Genomic DNA, 14,319 nt, shown 5'->3' on the forward strand with positions numbered 1-14,319 from the left:
TCAGACGCGTGGCAGACACTGTTCCTTCCTCCCTACTTGGTAACCATCCCTTCGTGGCACACTCACAGCACTGTGTGTGGATAACGGGCAGAGATGCCTTGACTGGGGAAGCCAGGCCCAGGAGATGAACCTCAACCCACCGTGGTGACCCCAGTGCCTTTGCTTGACAATTCCGAGACGCCTAACCGTTAGGGGGGTTCAGGCGGCACAGCCGTGACCAGTGACATGGGGAGGAACTTATGTCTAACGACGTAAGGACACATTTTCTAAGATGGTCTCTTTTTCCGGCTTCCCGACCAGATGTGGCTCTCGGGTGCAGCATCTGCCTAGCATGTATGTGCGAGGCGCTGGCGCTGCATTCGACCCCAGCGTCACAAACAAATCACAGCCGAAACCAAAGCAGAGGCAATGAGGAGGACCCCTGCTCCCGCCCCAGACTGCCAACCTCTGCACTCCGTGCGCCCTCTACTCGACCCGTCTGCTCTTGGTCAGCACCCCACATTTCCAGGTTCACACGCCAACGGCGCAGCCTATTCACCTCCTCCATGCCGAGGTCTCCCTTCGGGACAAGTCTCTCAGAGTAAGACACAGCACAAGCAGGAGGCAGGGGGGTGTCGTTTAGTGGCGTCCCACTGGCAGGGCACACACAGGCCCCGGTCTGAGTCCAGCACCACAAGGCAGAAGTTAAGCGATTTTAAATTACAGTAAATAACGTATGAATTAATGCTGCTCAACTTTTATCTAGTATTTCAGATTATAAAAATGCTATTATTCACATCATTAACAAAGTAAAATTAGCACACAGGAAAAGAAGCTATGGGAAGAAAGGGCATGTTCTGTCTGAAGTATCTGTATAGTTGTAGTTACTGAAACTTTCTTCATCTACCAATTCGCTTTCCTTGGGACAGACAATACATTCTCCTGAATATAGCTACCAATTAGGCACTTTACTGCGTGCGTGCATGCATGCGTGCGTATACCACAGCACACATGTGAAGGTCAGAGGACAATTGCAGGAGTTGGCTTCCTCCTTCTACCATATTGGTGCCGGGTTTGAATTCAGGTTGTCAGGCTTGGGGGCAAGGGCCTCCACCCGCTAAATTATCTCCATGTCCCACTTGAACAACACATTAGCTCTTTCAGACTAAAGGTTATTCCTGCCCAGTGTGCACATCAACATCCCCTCATGTCATTAAACTGAAAAATGTCAGCTTCCTATGCTCGGTGGAGTGCGTGTGACCACGCACGTACGTACGTTCTCCCTATGGACTACACATAATGGAAGGTAAAGGAGACACAGGAGACGAATCTAAAAACCCACGTATTTTAGTGCTGTCCAGTCCTATGTCCTGTATGCCACACGACGTGCTGGAGAAGCACTTATCAACAGGCTACACTGACGGCTTGGTCTTCTTTACTTTGATATACTTTTTCTTAGAATAGTAAATAAGATTTCCAGTTTGTTTGATTTTTTTTTATCCCCTCCATTAAATTTGCACTATGTGGATAATGTGAACTGGGTAGCCCACCTCAGAATACCAGTTGTACCTGACACTGGGATAAGGCCCTAAATGATTCTCTGTGACCTAAAATCAATTTCTAAAAAGTTTCAGAGCCAGTGTGGTGGTACAAGCATGTGGCACCCAGTAGGCTGGGATGAAAAGACCCCGAATTCAAAGCCGGTCTGTACTAAGGAGTGACACCCAAAATAAAGACTAACGCTCTTCCTAATAATTAGCCTGTACGTGTGTTTGCGGGAGAGGAGTCTGTCAGAGAGGCAGATTACAGAAAACAAGTATGAATGCAAACAAAAGCTATGAGAAAAGGACTAAAGCTCTCTTTGTTGTGCCTCCTATACGGTAGTCCGCATCAGGATGAAGCCGAGCTCCTTCCTACCGGCTGTCAGAAACATGTTAAGGTGGATGATGCATGCAAACGTCATACATTCTATGAGAAGCCATGGCCATGGAGTTGGGGGTGCTCTGGGTGAAGAATGGAAGGGCCACGTGGTCCAAATCTGTGATGGGAACGAACAAACAAGGCATTTGACCCTCAGCAGAGGGCGCCTGAGGGAGGAAGCCCCAGTCTGCTCAGGATACACTGTGGGTGCCAATCTGAGCGTTCTCAACCAGGTTCTCACAAGAGGGGGTGTATTCCTGACTGACAGATACTACTGTGGCTCAGTAGTCCCAAAGGAGCTAGCAGAATCTGAAAGCTTTCAACCTCTCTAAAGAAGGTGATGTCGTCCAACAACATGCTGTGAGAAAGCCCTTGAGAGAGACGGCAAGAAGCCCAGGACCAAAGCACGCAGGAATCAGCGTCTTATTACTCCACGTGTCCTGTAACACAAACACGGACGCATCGCTCTGAGGAAACAATGTTCTACAGAAAACCTGGCGAAGGCTGCAGAACATGGCTGACTTTGGCGAGGATGCAGGAAGCCAAAGAATCCCACCAGGAACAGGTTACCGCTGAGAGCTTCTACTGAGTCTGAGTCCGGTCAGAAATAAGTCTTGACCAGTGGAAAATAAATGATCAGACTAGGAGTCCCCGCCCCGAAAAAGAAGAAAAGAAAGTGGATTTAAAGTCCAAACCTTGTCTGTCCAGGTTAGTTTACATGGACTGCCTGGGGACAATCTGTTCCACTGAACCAAGGCAGAAAAAAACTACAAGCCACCAACTCACAACACTGAAGAATAAAACGTCACAGTTCTTTTCATCTTTGAATAAGGAGCTTTTTAGCAGATGGTTTAAGCATGGGGGGAAATGACAAAAATAACAAAAATGAGTGAAGAGAAAAGGAAAGAAAGAAAATAGCATTTGGGAATGCTAAGTTCCATGAGGTAAAGTTGGAAAATCCCAAGGATGACTAAGTCAGTTTTCCCTTGTACGCTAGTAAAAAAACGACCCTGAATTCAGCCCTTACAGATTGCCCGCTCCCGTGGCTCTTTACACATAAGAACACTGAGTTTTATAAAGGTAAGCTGGAGTCCAGCAAGATGGCTGGGGTGGCAAAGCCAGACAACCCGAGGTCCGTCCCCTGCAGCCACCCACGTGTGAAACGGCGCTCCTGACTGTCACCCCATCCCCAGCACTCCAGCCACAAGATGGAGGTACAAACAGCACAGTCAGATTGCTAGCTGCCCACATACAACACCCTGTCGGAAACCAGAGAAACCGCCACCAAACAGGGTCTGAGGGGAGGGGGCTGGAGGGACGGCTCAGTGGCTAAGAGCTCTTCCTGCTCTTGCAGAGAACCTGGACGAGTCAGCATCTACACCAGGTGGTTGTCCTGGAACTGGCTTTGTATCCCAGGCTGGTCTCCAACTCACAGAGTCTGCCTGCCTCTGTCTCCCGAGTGCTGGGACTGCTGGGACTAAAGGCGTGTGCCACCACCACCAAGGTCTCTCTTTGCTGTTGTTTTTTGTTGTTTTGTTTCCAGTGAAGAACATATGTGTTTTCAAAGCAAGAGATAAGACCGAGAACAAGAAAGGCTAACAGCAGAATGAGTCATACAATACAACTAACTTACTTACTTACTATTTATACTATGTACCACACACCAAACAAAACAATGTAAATGAGATGAGTAGTAGTTAGTAAGTGCCTTACCTGTGTGAAACTATCTTCTCGGGGAACTATACAAAACAATGAAAAATGTAACTTGTTCCTTTAATCTTTAAAATTCTTATGACTTGTTGTTTGGGGGGGGGTGTGCTACAGTGCACACGTGAGGGTCAGTACACAAAGGTCTGCTCTCTTCTCCTACCACGTGGGTTGCAGGGATTGAACTCAGGTCACCAGACTTGGAGGCAGGTGCCTTTATCCGCTTTTTAATACTCTCCCCTAAAGGCTCCAATGGCCAACTTAATGACTCCCACACTGTGTAAGTGAGTCCACAGCAACTCCTACCAGTACCACCATTGTCAATACAGCCAAAGGCTTTACAACTAAATATCTGTGTCAAGTATGGTATCATAACGTTTAACTTCAGCCAAGTAGTATGGTGCGTGCCTAAAGTCCCAGGATAGAAGAGCAGAGGCTGGGGATAATGAGTTCTAGACCAGCCCCGATCACTTATTGAGACTGGTCTCAAAAAGCCAGGTCTGTCAACAGTAGAGTGTGTATGCACAGCGGGAGACCCTGGGTGCATCCCCAGCGCTGTGGTAAATTAAAGCTACATGACAGGTAACCAACAGAAGTTAATAGTAATTTTAGCTCGTGTTCACAAAACACAGCTAATGCCTCCATGTGCAGGTATGGGCAGGGGGGACATTCTCCGAGAGATAGGGGGACATTCTGCACAGAGCTAATGTGTTCACAGAGCTGATTAAATAAAAGAGTTAACATAGTTCAATTTTCTTCACTACATAAGGTCACTGCATGAAGCTACAGGACATGTGGAAGGGCCACATGGGAAGCATCTAACTAAAATCCAGATTAGGGAGCCAGACTCCCAGGGCTGGCTCACCAGTTCCCACCCACTGGCTGCAAAGCTGTGATCCAGGTACTGTTACTTCCGCCCCACCTGTAAGAGTGGGAATTACCGTAGCATTTACATAATAGGATTGTTATGAACATAAATGAGCCATATCTGTAAAGCCCTTAGACAAAGATACATGCAATTTTCAGCTAAATAAAATGGTACACAAGTGTCCAGCATCTTCACGAAGACAAAATTCTTGGGGCTGGAGAGACGGTTCAGCAGTTAGGATTTCATATTGCTCTTGCAGAGGATCAGAGTTCAATTTCTAGCCCCCTCAGATGGCTCACAGCCACCTGAGACTCCAGCTTCGGGTGGTCCAACACCTCTGGCCTCTTCGGACACCCACTCATGTTCACATATACCCCCCCCACAGACACACAATTTAAAATAATAAAAACAAATCTTTTCAGGAAAAAAAAAAACATCTTTTTCTTTTTTGAGAGATGGTCTCACCCTGGCTGGCTTAGAATTCACTATATAGAACAGGATGCCTTGAACTCAGAGCTTTGCCTGCCTCTGCCTTCACGGTGCTACAATAAAAGGAATATGCCACCATGCCCAGAAAAAGTAAAATTCTTTATACTGGTGCCTCATTTAAACTGAGCTGGAGAACATTCAAAAAACAAAGTAACGTGTCTCTGAGGTGGAAGTAAGATTTCATAACTTTTAAATACAGATGCCATAGTGATGAACTGTAAACATGTTTACAGTCTGGAAGATTAGCACTAACATGCCTGAAGGTGCTGTTACATTCCTGTGTAGTAGCTGGCTCAGGATCAAGCCTGGCCACTGTATAACCTTGGGAAACACGGCATCTCTATCTCCTTCTCTCTGTGCATTTGTGTGTGGGTGAGTGCGTGTGTGTGTGTGTATGTGTGTGTGTGTGTGTGTGTGGCCATCCCTGGACTATCATTTCTCTTTCCTCAACTTCCTTCTTTGGTTTTTTCTTTGGGGTCAAGCAGAGTCTCAGGCTGGCCTTGAACTTGCCATGCAGCTGAGCATAACCTTGAACTCCTGATATTCCGCCTCCACTTTCTAAGTGCTAGATGACAGGTGTGTGCTGCCTGTGCTGACCACAGAATGTCATTTCAAACCAAAAGGAGCTGTGGATCAGCGCAGTGCAGTGTGCTTTAGAAGCACAGGGCCTGTGCTCAGCCCCTTACCCTACAGAAACAAACTGAAACACACTCAACACTAAAGGACCGTGATAGTTGCTGACCTCTCAGGCTGAATTCTGACAACTGTGGGAAGGCAGCAGCCTCGTTTTCCTAAGCACATATGAAATAGACGGAGAGGAAGACATAGATGTTTGTGCAGAATTTTAAACCAAAAGCTTTCTGAGTAGGGCAGAAGAGCAGCCCGCCCCTTCCTTCTCACTGCAGGGCAGGAATAGGAAGAGAAAACCAAGCCATTGGACTCTGCCTCACACTTCCACTTGTACAAAGAAGCAGGGACAGGGTTTGTGCCCCTGGCTGAACTAGCACCGAACCGGCCACACTGCCCAAGGGTCCCCACGGGTCTCAGGCACGGGCTTTGTGTCTGAAGGTGCAGAAGGCCGTTCTCTGCTGGTCTCAGGGCCTCTCAACTGAGCACTGCCATTAAAGGCAGGGCCGCACTGAGTCACAAAAGCCGCAGAGCACACGATTCCACCTTGTGAAATGCCCAGAGCAGATCCACTGGGACAGAATGTCAGCTAACGGCCCCCAGGAGTTCAGAGGGGAGACAGAGGAATGACTGCTAATGATTTGCTTTTAGGGGTGACAAAATGTTTCGAATTAGACAGTAGAGACATCTGCACAGGTCTGTGGACATGCTGGCCACTGAAGTGTACACTGGCTTATGGGGGAAAATGTGGGTCCATCCTTATAAGAGGTTCTATTTTTGTCTGCTGTGACGGAGGGAAGGGGATGAGGGCAAATCTGTCAACAGTTCATGGTAACAGAAAGGACTAGAACTGGCTGTCAGATACCTCCCCAGGGCAGCCGAAGTATACAGGAACACAGATGTTAGGGAGCACCAAGAACTGTACACAGAACAACAGAATGACCACTGGAAGGGGGCCTGGGGGAGGGCTCCGGCTCCCCACTACATCACTGTTTCCACGCTCCAGCAGTCAGGGAGTCCTGCCCGGGGGCCAGATGCACCTGAGCCTCACCCATGAATTTCTCAAGGGGGTGAGTAATGGAAAAAGGCAGGAGGCCAAATGAGCTTTCCAAATTTCATCTCCACACCCTGCAATCTCTAGGCCCAACACTGACCTTTCGATGCCACTGGTCTGCCCCTTCCTGTAAGGGCACCGGGGAGGAGAAGCAGGAACAAAGCCGAGAGGCAAGGAAAGAGGGAAATAAATTCTGGCAGACCTTCAGCAAGATCACCAATCCAGGGGGCTCAGCAGCCATTTACATTCTACCTGGGAAGTCCTATCATGTGACCCCTTATTTCAACCCTCTCCGGCACAATCAGGAAAATACAGCCATCGGGGGTGAAAGGCCACTTCATTCATGGTCAGCTTTGCCCGCTGCAGACCAGCAGCCCTTGGGAACCTCCCTCGGCCTTCTTCCCGCTCAGGCTGCTGCTGCCTCAGGGATGGCCCGCTCGGCTTCCTCTGCCAGGCTGGCTCCAGCTCGCTCCTAAGGTCTTACACAGCACTGCGGATAAACGTCCAGAGAGCCTTTCCTCTTGACCACACGGCAGCCTGGCTCTTTCTTTTGAGAGTTCACCATTACTTTACCTATTTCCCGCCTGCTCACCAGCAGATTGCTGCAAAGGGACGGTGTCTCCCTTATCGCCACATCTGAAGGGCTACCCAGCAACGGGTACACAGCTGACGTGGACATCTGCGAAGCAGATGAACCTCCATTTTGAAGAATAACTATCCCAGGGAATGAAGAGAACAGTGAGGTTTGGAAATGGGGAGGCTGAGTGAAGACAATGGCTAGGGTTAGAATTTCAGTGCCTCCAAAATCGGTCTGGCGGAACCCATTACCCGATGTGACAGTTCTAAGAGTTGGGACCTGCCGGAGGTGATTAGGTTGTAAGTGCTCTGCCTGATGTGAGTGGCTGGAGGGTGCCTGTTCGCCTCCTCTGCCGCGTGACCACACCACAGGTTGGTGCCATTTCCGAAGCAGACAACAGTTATCAGATCACCAAATCAGCTGCCAGCTTGGTCTTGGAATTCTCAGCCTTCAGAAGCCAGAACAAAAATGTCCTCACTCATAAATCACCTACTGTTACATGAGCCCAACCAGACAGAGACATGCAGAAACCATGGTGGTGGTGGGTGTGTGTGTGTGTGTATGTGTGAATATGGGTATGGTGTATGCACAAGAGTGTGTGGGTTTGTGTCTGTGTGTGCCCATGTAGAGGCCAGAGAAGGATGTGTGTCCTCCTCTACATCTCCATATCGCTTCCTTGAGACAAAGCCTCTAAGTGCATCAGAAGCTCGCTGTTTCAGCTAGACTGACTGGCCAATGAGCTCCTGGGATGTGCCGCCCTCACCCCAGCAATGCCGGGGTGACAAGCACATGCACACATGCCCAGCTCTGTATGTGGGCACTGTGTACTCATGCTTGCCCGGCAAGCACTCTGACCCACTGAGACGTCTCCCCAACCCCAGCCAAACAATGGTCTAAGCACTACTCAAAACCACCCTTGTTAAGGACCTCCTTTCTTCTGAAAAACTGTACAATCACAATAATCATGGCTAAACAATGAACAGACTTAATTAAATTAATGTTGGCTGCCTGAATGTTTACTGACTGGGGTCTGTATGCTTTTTACTGTGTACAAATCCCATTTTTTTCTTGAACCCTCCTACACAGAGCAGAGCACTGAGGACGTCTCTCGACTCCTCTCGGGAACAGAAGGCTATTTTTCCCTCCCTCTTGTGCAGTCTTTACACTTAAAGGGCACTTGTGTGGCGGTTACTAATGCTGTGCTATACCAGAGGCTCTCAGCACTCTCTGCACGTTATACTCCTTTAAAAGTACGAAAGACTGATAGGCCTTTCAGAACCCCCAAGCCCAGGCTGTACCCAGACTGATCAGATCAGAACCTATGGGGGAAAGACCCAGGCAGCCATCAGTATTTTTTAGGCCTCTCCAATGACTCCAGTGGTTACCCAAATCACAGAATCCTAGGCTGACTTTAAAGACAAGAGTTGGACCTACAGAAAGGCCAGCCTCATACATACAAACTCCACTGGGAGCAGCAGAACCACTGAATATTACTTTCTGAAGTTTTGCTTAAATCATTAAATGTCCTTTATTACATGTGTTTTCCTAACTCTTACTAAATTGTACTACAAAGGTCACTTTGCCTCAGAATATAAAAACTGAAAAGAAAATAAAGCCTATGCACTTATTGACCACATTCTCAAGCCTGGAAAATCCACCCCCTCCTACTTAGAAATGACCAGTCTACCGTTACAACTTCTAGCAACAAACAGAAACACCGAACATCTGGTAAGTTAAAAAAAAAAAAGTCAATAATCTGTAGTCGACCATGTAGACAATGAATGAATAAACAAAGAAATAATAAGGCTGAAAAACGGCAACTTAAAAATCACTTTGACAGCCAGGACTACACAAAGAAACACTGTCTCAGAAAAAAAAAAAAAAATCACTTTGAATATTACTGAAAATAGCCCAGCCTAGGATTCCTTCTAGACAAGGAAATACACAGCCTAGTTCTGGCCTCACTTTCGGTCACATGCACTTGCACATGTACATGGACCTACATGTTCCACCCAAAACAGATCTTTTGTTTTTTTGAGACAGTCTCACTATGTAGCTTGGAACTCACTATGTAGACCAGGCTAGCCTTGAACTCACTAAGATCCTCCTGCTTCTGCCTCCCAAGTGCTAGGAGTAAGGGTATGCACCACCACGCCTAGCTTAGAAACAGACTTTTTTAAATCTTTTAAAATATTATTTTGTCTGTTTAAATATTTTGCCCGAATGTATGTATGCATGTGTACCATGCCCATGCCTGATGTCTGTGGAGGACAGAGGAGAGCAATAAGTCCCCTGGAACTGGAGTTACAGGCAGTTCTGAGCCCTATCAGGGAGCTGGGAACCAAACCTGGGCCCTCTGCAAGAGCAGCCAGTGCTCTGTATTGCTGAGAAGGCTCTCCAGCCCCAAGAAACAGACTTAACTCTCTACCGCTCACATAAATAATCTACTCGTGCCAACAGAGAAGTTAGTTACATTTATCACACAATTATGTATCAAGTAGCACTGATGTAGGAAAACAGAGGTTATTATGTCATCAAGGTTTTAAAAACTCCATATTCTTGGGGAAGGCGGGACTCGATGGGAGAAGACTTGCTGCCAACCCCACATGTGGAAGGAGAGAAACAAGTCTAAGACACACACTGAAAATGCTTCACAAAGTTCCCTTTTTAAAAGAATTCCAAGTGAAATACCCAGAGTCAGGGAAAGAGTGCACGACAAGGTAACTTTGTTACCGCACAGGGAGCGATTTTGAACAAGGTTGCTATCAGCATTTCACATCAACTATCACTAGAAGGGCTCTCTCTACCTTTACTGCTGAAAGCCAAACCAATCCTCCGAGTCAGCCTTAGTGATCCCCCATACTATCATCACAGGAGCCAGGGGACCGGTGCATTAGCAGGTAACGCCCGCCCGGGGAGCAAAAGCCCCTTCTCAGCTTGACGTCTGAGGGTCTCCAACTCCACAAGCAAGCGCGTCCCTCAGCAGCTGGCCTTTATCCAGAACAACTAACGTCTAAAACCAAATTTGCAGAGCTCTGCCTATCATCCTAGCATTGGGGAGACGGAGGCAGGGGAATCAGAAGTTTGAGGCTATCCTCGGCTACATGGCAAGTCTGAGGCCAGCCTGAGCTATTTGAGACTGTCTCAAAAATGAAACACAACAAAACAATAAAAACATTTTATCTCTCCCAGCATATTCTAAGTTCCAATCTGGCCAATGATAGTCACATGGTAGAATGATATTATCTATGTCTTAGCCTCCAACTGAAATGTTTTCACCCTTTATTTTTATCACCATGGTTGAGAAGTTTCAGAAACCGAATGGATGAAACCCACCAACTTTATTACAGTATAAAATAAAATTCATTTGTGGGGAGAAAAGCAATTCTGATTGCTCAGAAAAAAATGATAAATTATAAAATATCTTCAAAAATAAACATTAAGTTATAAAATAAATAATACTCATTAGATCCTAATGTTGTGATTCGTTTTCTGATTACATGAATAATTTAACCATGGAGCTACGTCATGAATGTATTTTATAAGGTTTGTTATGGTGTGTCCAAATTTGCTTTTGATATTTGGCCTTGAGGCTGGAGAAATGGCTCAGCAGTTAAGAGGACCCAGGGTTGATTCCCAGAACCCACAGGCTGACTCACAGCTGTATAAAACTCCAGTTCCAGGGAATCCACCACCCTTTCCTGGCCTCCTCCAGTGCCAGGCACACATATGGTGCCCAGGCATAGGCATAACACCCATACACAAAAAAAAAATTAAATTTTAAAATGAAAAAAAAAAAGCCTTAAATTTCTGTCACTATGACCTTTATTCACCTGTGGTGGGAAGCAGCAGGTCAATGGCGTGGAGGCATGGAGAGAAGACAGGAAACCTGGAGGGCTCACTTCTCTCTCCTACCATGTGGGTGGCCAGGACTGAACTCGGGTCGTCAGTCTTGGTGGCCAACAGCAAACCATTGAGCCATCTCAGTGGTCCAATAATTAAATTAGCCTTTTTTTTAAAAAAATCAAAAAGCTAAGCCAGGCTGGTGACTCACGTCTGTAATCCCAGCCCTAGAAAAGCTAAGGTTAGGTGAGGTCAGCCTCTGCTACAAAAAAAACCACGAGTTCTAAGCCAGTCAGGGCTACAGTGTGAGAGCCGGGATCCAAGAAATAAAGCCCAAAGCCTTCACCTGCCCTCAATAGAACTCTGAATCAAGAAAGGTCTAACCTTCTTAACTGGGTTTTACTGTGTACAAAAACATATGGTAGAAATCCCCATAAGTCATCAGTGGGGTGCAGTTCACTCCCGATAGCTGTTTTAGTGCGTCTGCCAGAAAGTGGAGGACTGAGCTCCACCACATTCTGTGCGGCCTGGATAAGGTCAACTCCTTATCAGTATAATCTGATAAAAAAAAATAAATAAATAAAACACCTTTTGGCCAGCTGACAGGAGATCGGAGACCAAGTTAAGGCTCCCAAATGTGTAACCTTAAGCAGTCAGTACGTTAACGTTAAGGAGCTGCGACTTCGGTCTCAAGAACCCGGGCTGAACAGCCCACAAGCCCTGAACGCGGAGGAGGGGGGCAGACCGGCGGCTGCGGGGCGAGCCACTTACGAGATGTAGGCTGGGTATCCGAACCCGATCAGGTTGCAGAGGAGAGAGGCTCCATAACCGAACACCAGATACAAGGCCACCAGCCCGATGACACCTGGCGAGAGAAGCGGGGTTGGGTGACCGGGCAGACATTCTAAAGACAGTCCCCGCCCACACCCACACTTCGAGGTGAGGCCTTTCCTAGGCGTTCTCCTCCTGCCTCGATTACCGGAGAGAAACCGACCCCAAGGGGGTCCGGCCTGCCCATCGATCGGGCGCCGTTTGGGTTGGGGACACCGGGGAGTCCGCTGCCTCTCCTCCCTGGGCAGGGCCCTCCTAGACTGGGCAGACTGAGCAGTCCCCTGCCTCAATTCCTTGAACCGGGCCCGCCTAGGCTACGCATACCGTACAATGCCCTGCCTCAACTCTTTGGACAGGGTCCGCAGGGCCGAGCATAGCGAGCAATCCCCGGCCTCAACACCCTGCGGGGGGGTGGGGGGAGAAAGCCCGCCTGGACCGGGCATCCAGGGCAGTCCCCTGCCTCCCCTTCTTCCCAGCTGGCCCGCGCGGTGCACCGGCCGGGAAGCCCCGCGCGCGCGTCCCCGGGGCGAGCGCGGATGGTCCACGCGAGGCCGGGCTGCCCAGGGCTCCGGGAGGTGAAGGGCGGGCCTCCACCCCGCGGGACCCCGCGTCCAGAGCTGCGGCTCCTCGGACCCTCGCGCCCGGCGGAGGCGACACGTCAGCGTCCCTGGCGTCCCCGCTGCCGCGCGCGCGGAGCCAGGCCCCGGCTCCACGCGCCTGGGGCCTCCCGCCCGCCCGCCCTCCGTCCGCGCCCCGCGCCGCTCTCGGGGTATGGGGGGGGTCCCCCGCCGCCCACCGAGCGCGATGAAGCTCCGGTTCACTCCGGTCTTGGCCTCGAGCTTGGCCAGGAGGTCGGTCACGCAGTTCTTCTCGTGCAGGAACCGGTCGAACCTCTCCCTCATGGCTGCGGACATGGCTGGGCCGTTCGCGCCGCCCGGGATGCTCCGCCGCCGCCGGCTGGACGCGGAACCCAGCTGACCGGGGCGGGGCGGGGCGGGGCGGGGGCGGGCGGCCCCGCGGCGCGGGCACGAGGTTCCCGGGAGCGCGCCCCGCGCTCGCCCCCGCCCTGCGCTCTCCGCAGCTGCCACGCCCGGGCTGGGCCAACGCCCTGGCGGCGAGGTGCCTTCCCCCCGCTTCCCCCCTGCAAACGGCAGGAGGAGGTTCCTGGTGCCCGCCCGACTTTTTACAACCCACCCGGTGCCAAAAGACAGGAGAGGGGAGGGTGACCTTGATGTCTGCAACGGAGCCAGGCTAGTTTGGGGGGATACACTCCGGAGCTAAACCGACGAAGGCATTTTTAACCTAAAAATGGAAATGGGTGACGGTCCTGGATGAAGTCTGGGGGCAAGGCCTGCTTCCCTCCTGGGCCAAGACTCGGCATAGTTTTGAAAACTCCCCTGGAGGAAGCTCACATGCCCTCCTCTGGGGCACACTGTTTGCAAGCTCAGCGGGTAGACCTCCTGGTGTTGCCTGGAGGTCTCAGGGAAGGGAAATGTTTCCTGGCTCCACGGTGGAGGTGGCGATCTTCAGTTCCCTAAAAGCACAGTTGTCCTGAAGAAGAGGTGAGCCCGGAGTGTAAGCCTTAAGACCACTCTCTGGTTACCGCCAGCGTGGGGTGGCGTTCCAAACTCCTCCTCCACCTAAACCTAGGCTCCAGTGGTCTTTCACCCATATTCCTTCAGAACGCTCCTGAAATCGCCCTTTATCCCACTCCCGCCAGGCTTTCCTCATTGCATAAGACTCAAAGGCCTTTAGTGGCAACGTAGAATCCCGTTTCTCAGTAGAGAATGAGAGGTCCCGTGCACAAACTGGCCCCGACCATTCTTTGTCCTGCACCTCCAGTTCCAGACTGATTTAGTTCCCATATTGTCTTCTGTGGAGTAGATAATCTTGCTCCCTCCATTTTCCTTATCTGCAAGCTCCTTCTCCAATTTTTCCATGAGGGTCTTAAATCAACTCTTCTCAGCTGCCCCCACCAATATCCAGTTAATCATTGACGAAATTGAACCATAATGTTAATAGCATTATTATAATAGCACCCACACCCAGCTCTCCATTAGCCTGTAATTAATTCTCAATGTTGCAGTCAGAGGAACAAAATGTGGGTCAAAGCTAGGCACGGTTTTGCATCACTGTAATCCCAGCTCTTGGAAGATGAGGCAGGAGGATCAGTAGTTGAAAGATAGCCTCAGCTATATAGGGAGTTTGAGGCCAGCCTGAGCTACTTTTGAAAAGCAAACAGAACTAGGGAAATGGCCCAGGGGTTAGGAGCACCTCCTGCTCTTGCAGAGGATGTAGTTCCCAGCACCCAGCTGATATCTCTTGTTCCAGGGGATCCAGGCCTTCTTCTGGAGTCTGTGGACACCTACACTCACATGCACACACAAATGCAAATAATTAAAAAATAAATCTAAAAACAAAGAA

The 14,319-nt window shown here is 49.5% G+C and overlaps 1 protein-coding gene across 1 annotated transcript in view; it reads right to left on the reverse strand.

Moving 5' to 3' along the window:
• Positions 1–12,903, reverse strand: part of Reep5 (receptor accessory protein 5) — a 33,115-nt gene extending 20,212 nt beyond the window's left edge. The window contains exons 1-2 of the mRNA XM_028886820.1: positions 12,692–12,903; positions 11,836–11,929 (exon numbers count right to left, since the gene is read on the reverse strand). Of these exons, the coding sequence (XP_028742653.1) occupies positions 11,836–11,929; positions 12,692–12,809 (212 nt within the window). The 5' untranslated portion in view covers positions 12,810–12,903. The remainder of the gene's footprint in view (positions 1–11,835; positions 11,930–12,691) is intronic.
• Positions 12,904–14,319: the final 1,416 nt, after the last annotated feature.

Source organism: Peromyscus leucopus, chromosome 19 (genome assembly GCF_004664715.2).
Source record: "Peromyscus leucopus breed LL Stock chromosome 19, UCI_PerLeu_2.1, whole genome shotgun sequence".
Taxonomy (NCBI): Eukaryota; Metazoa; Chordata; class Mammalia; order Rodentia; family Cricetidae; genus Peromyscus; species Peromyscus leucopus.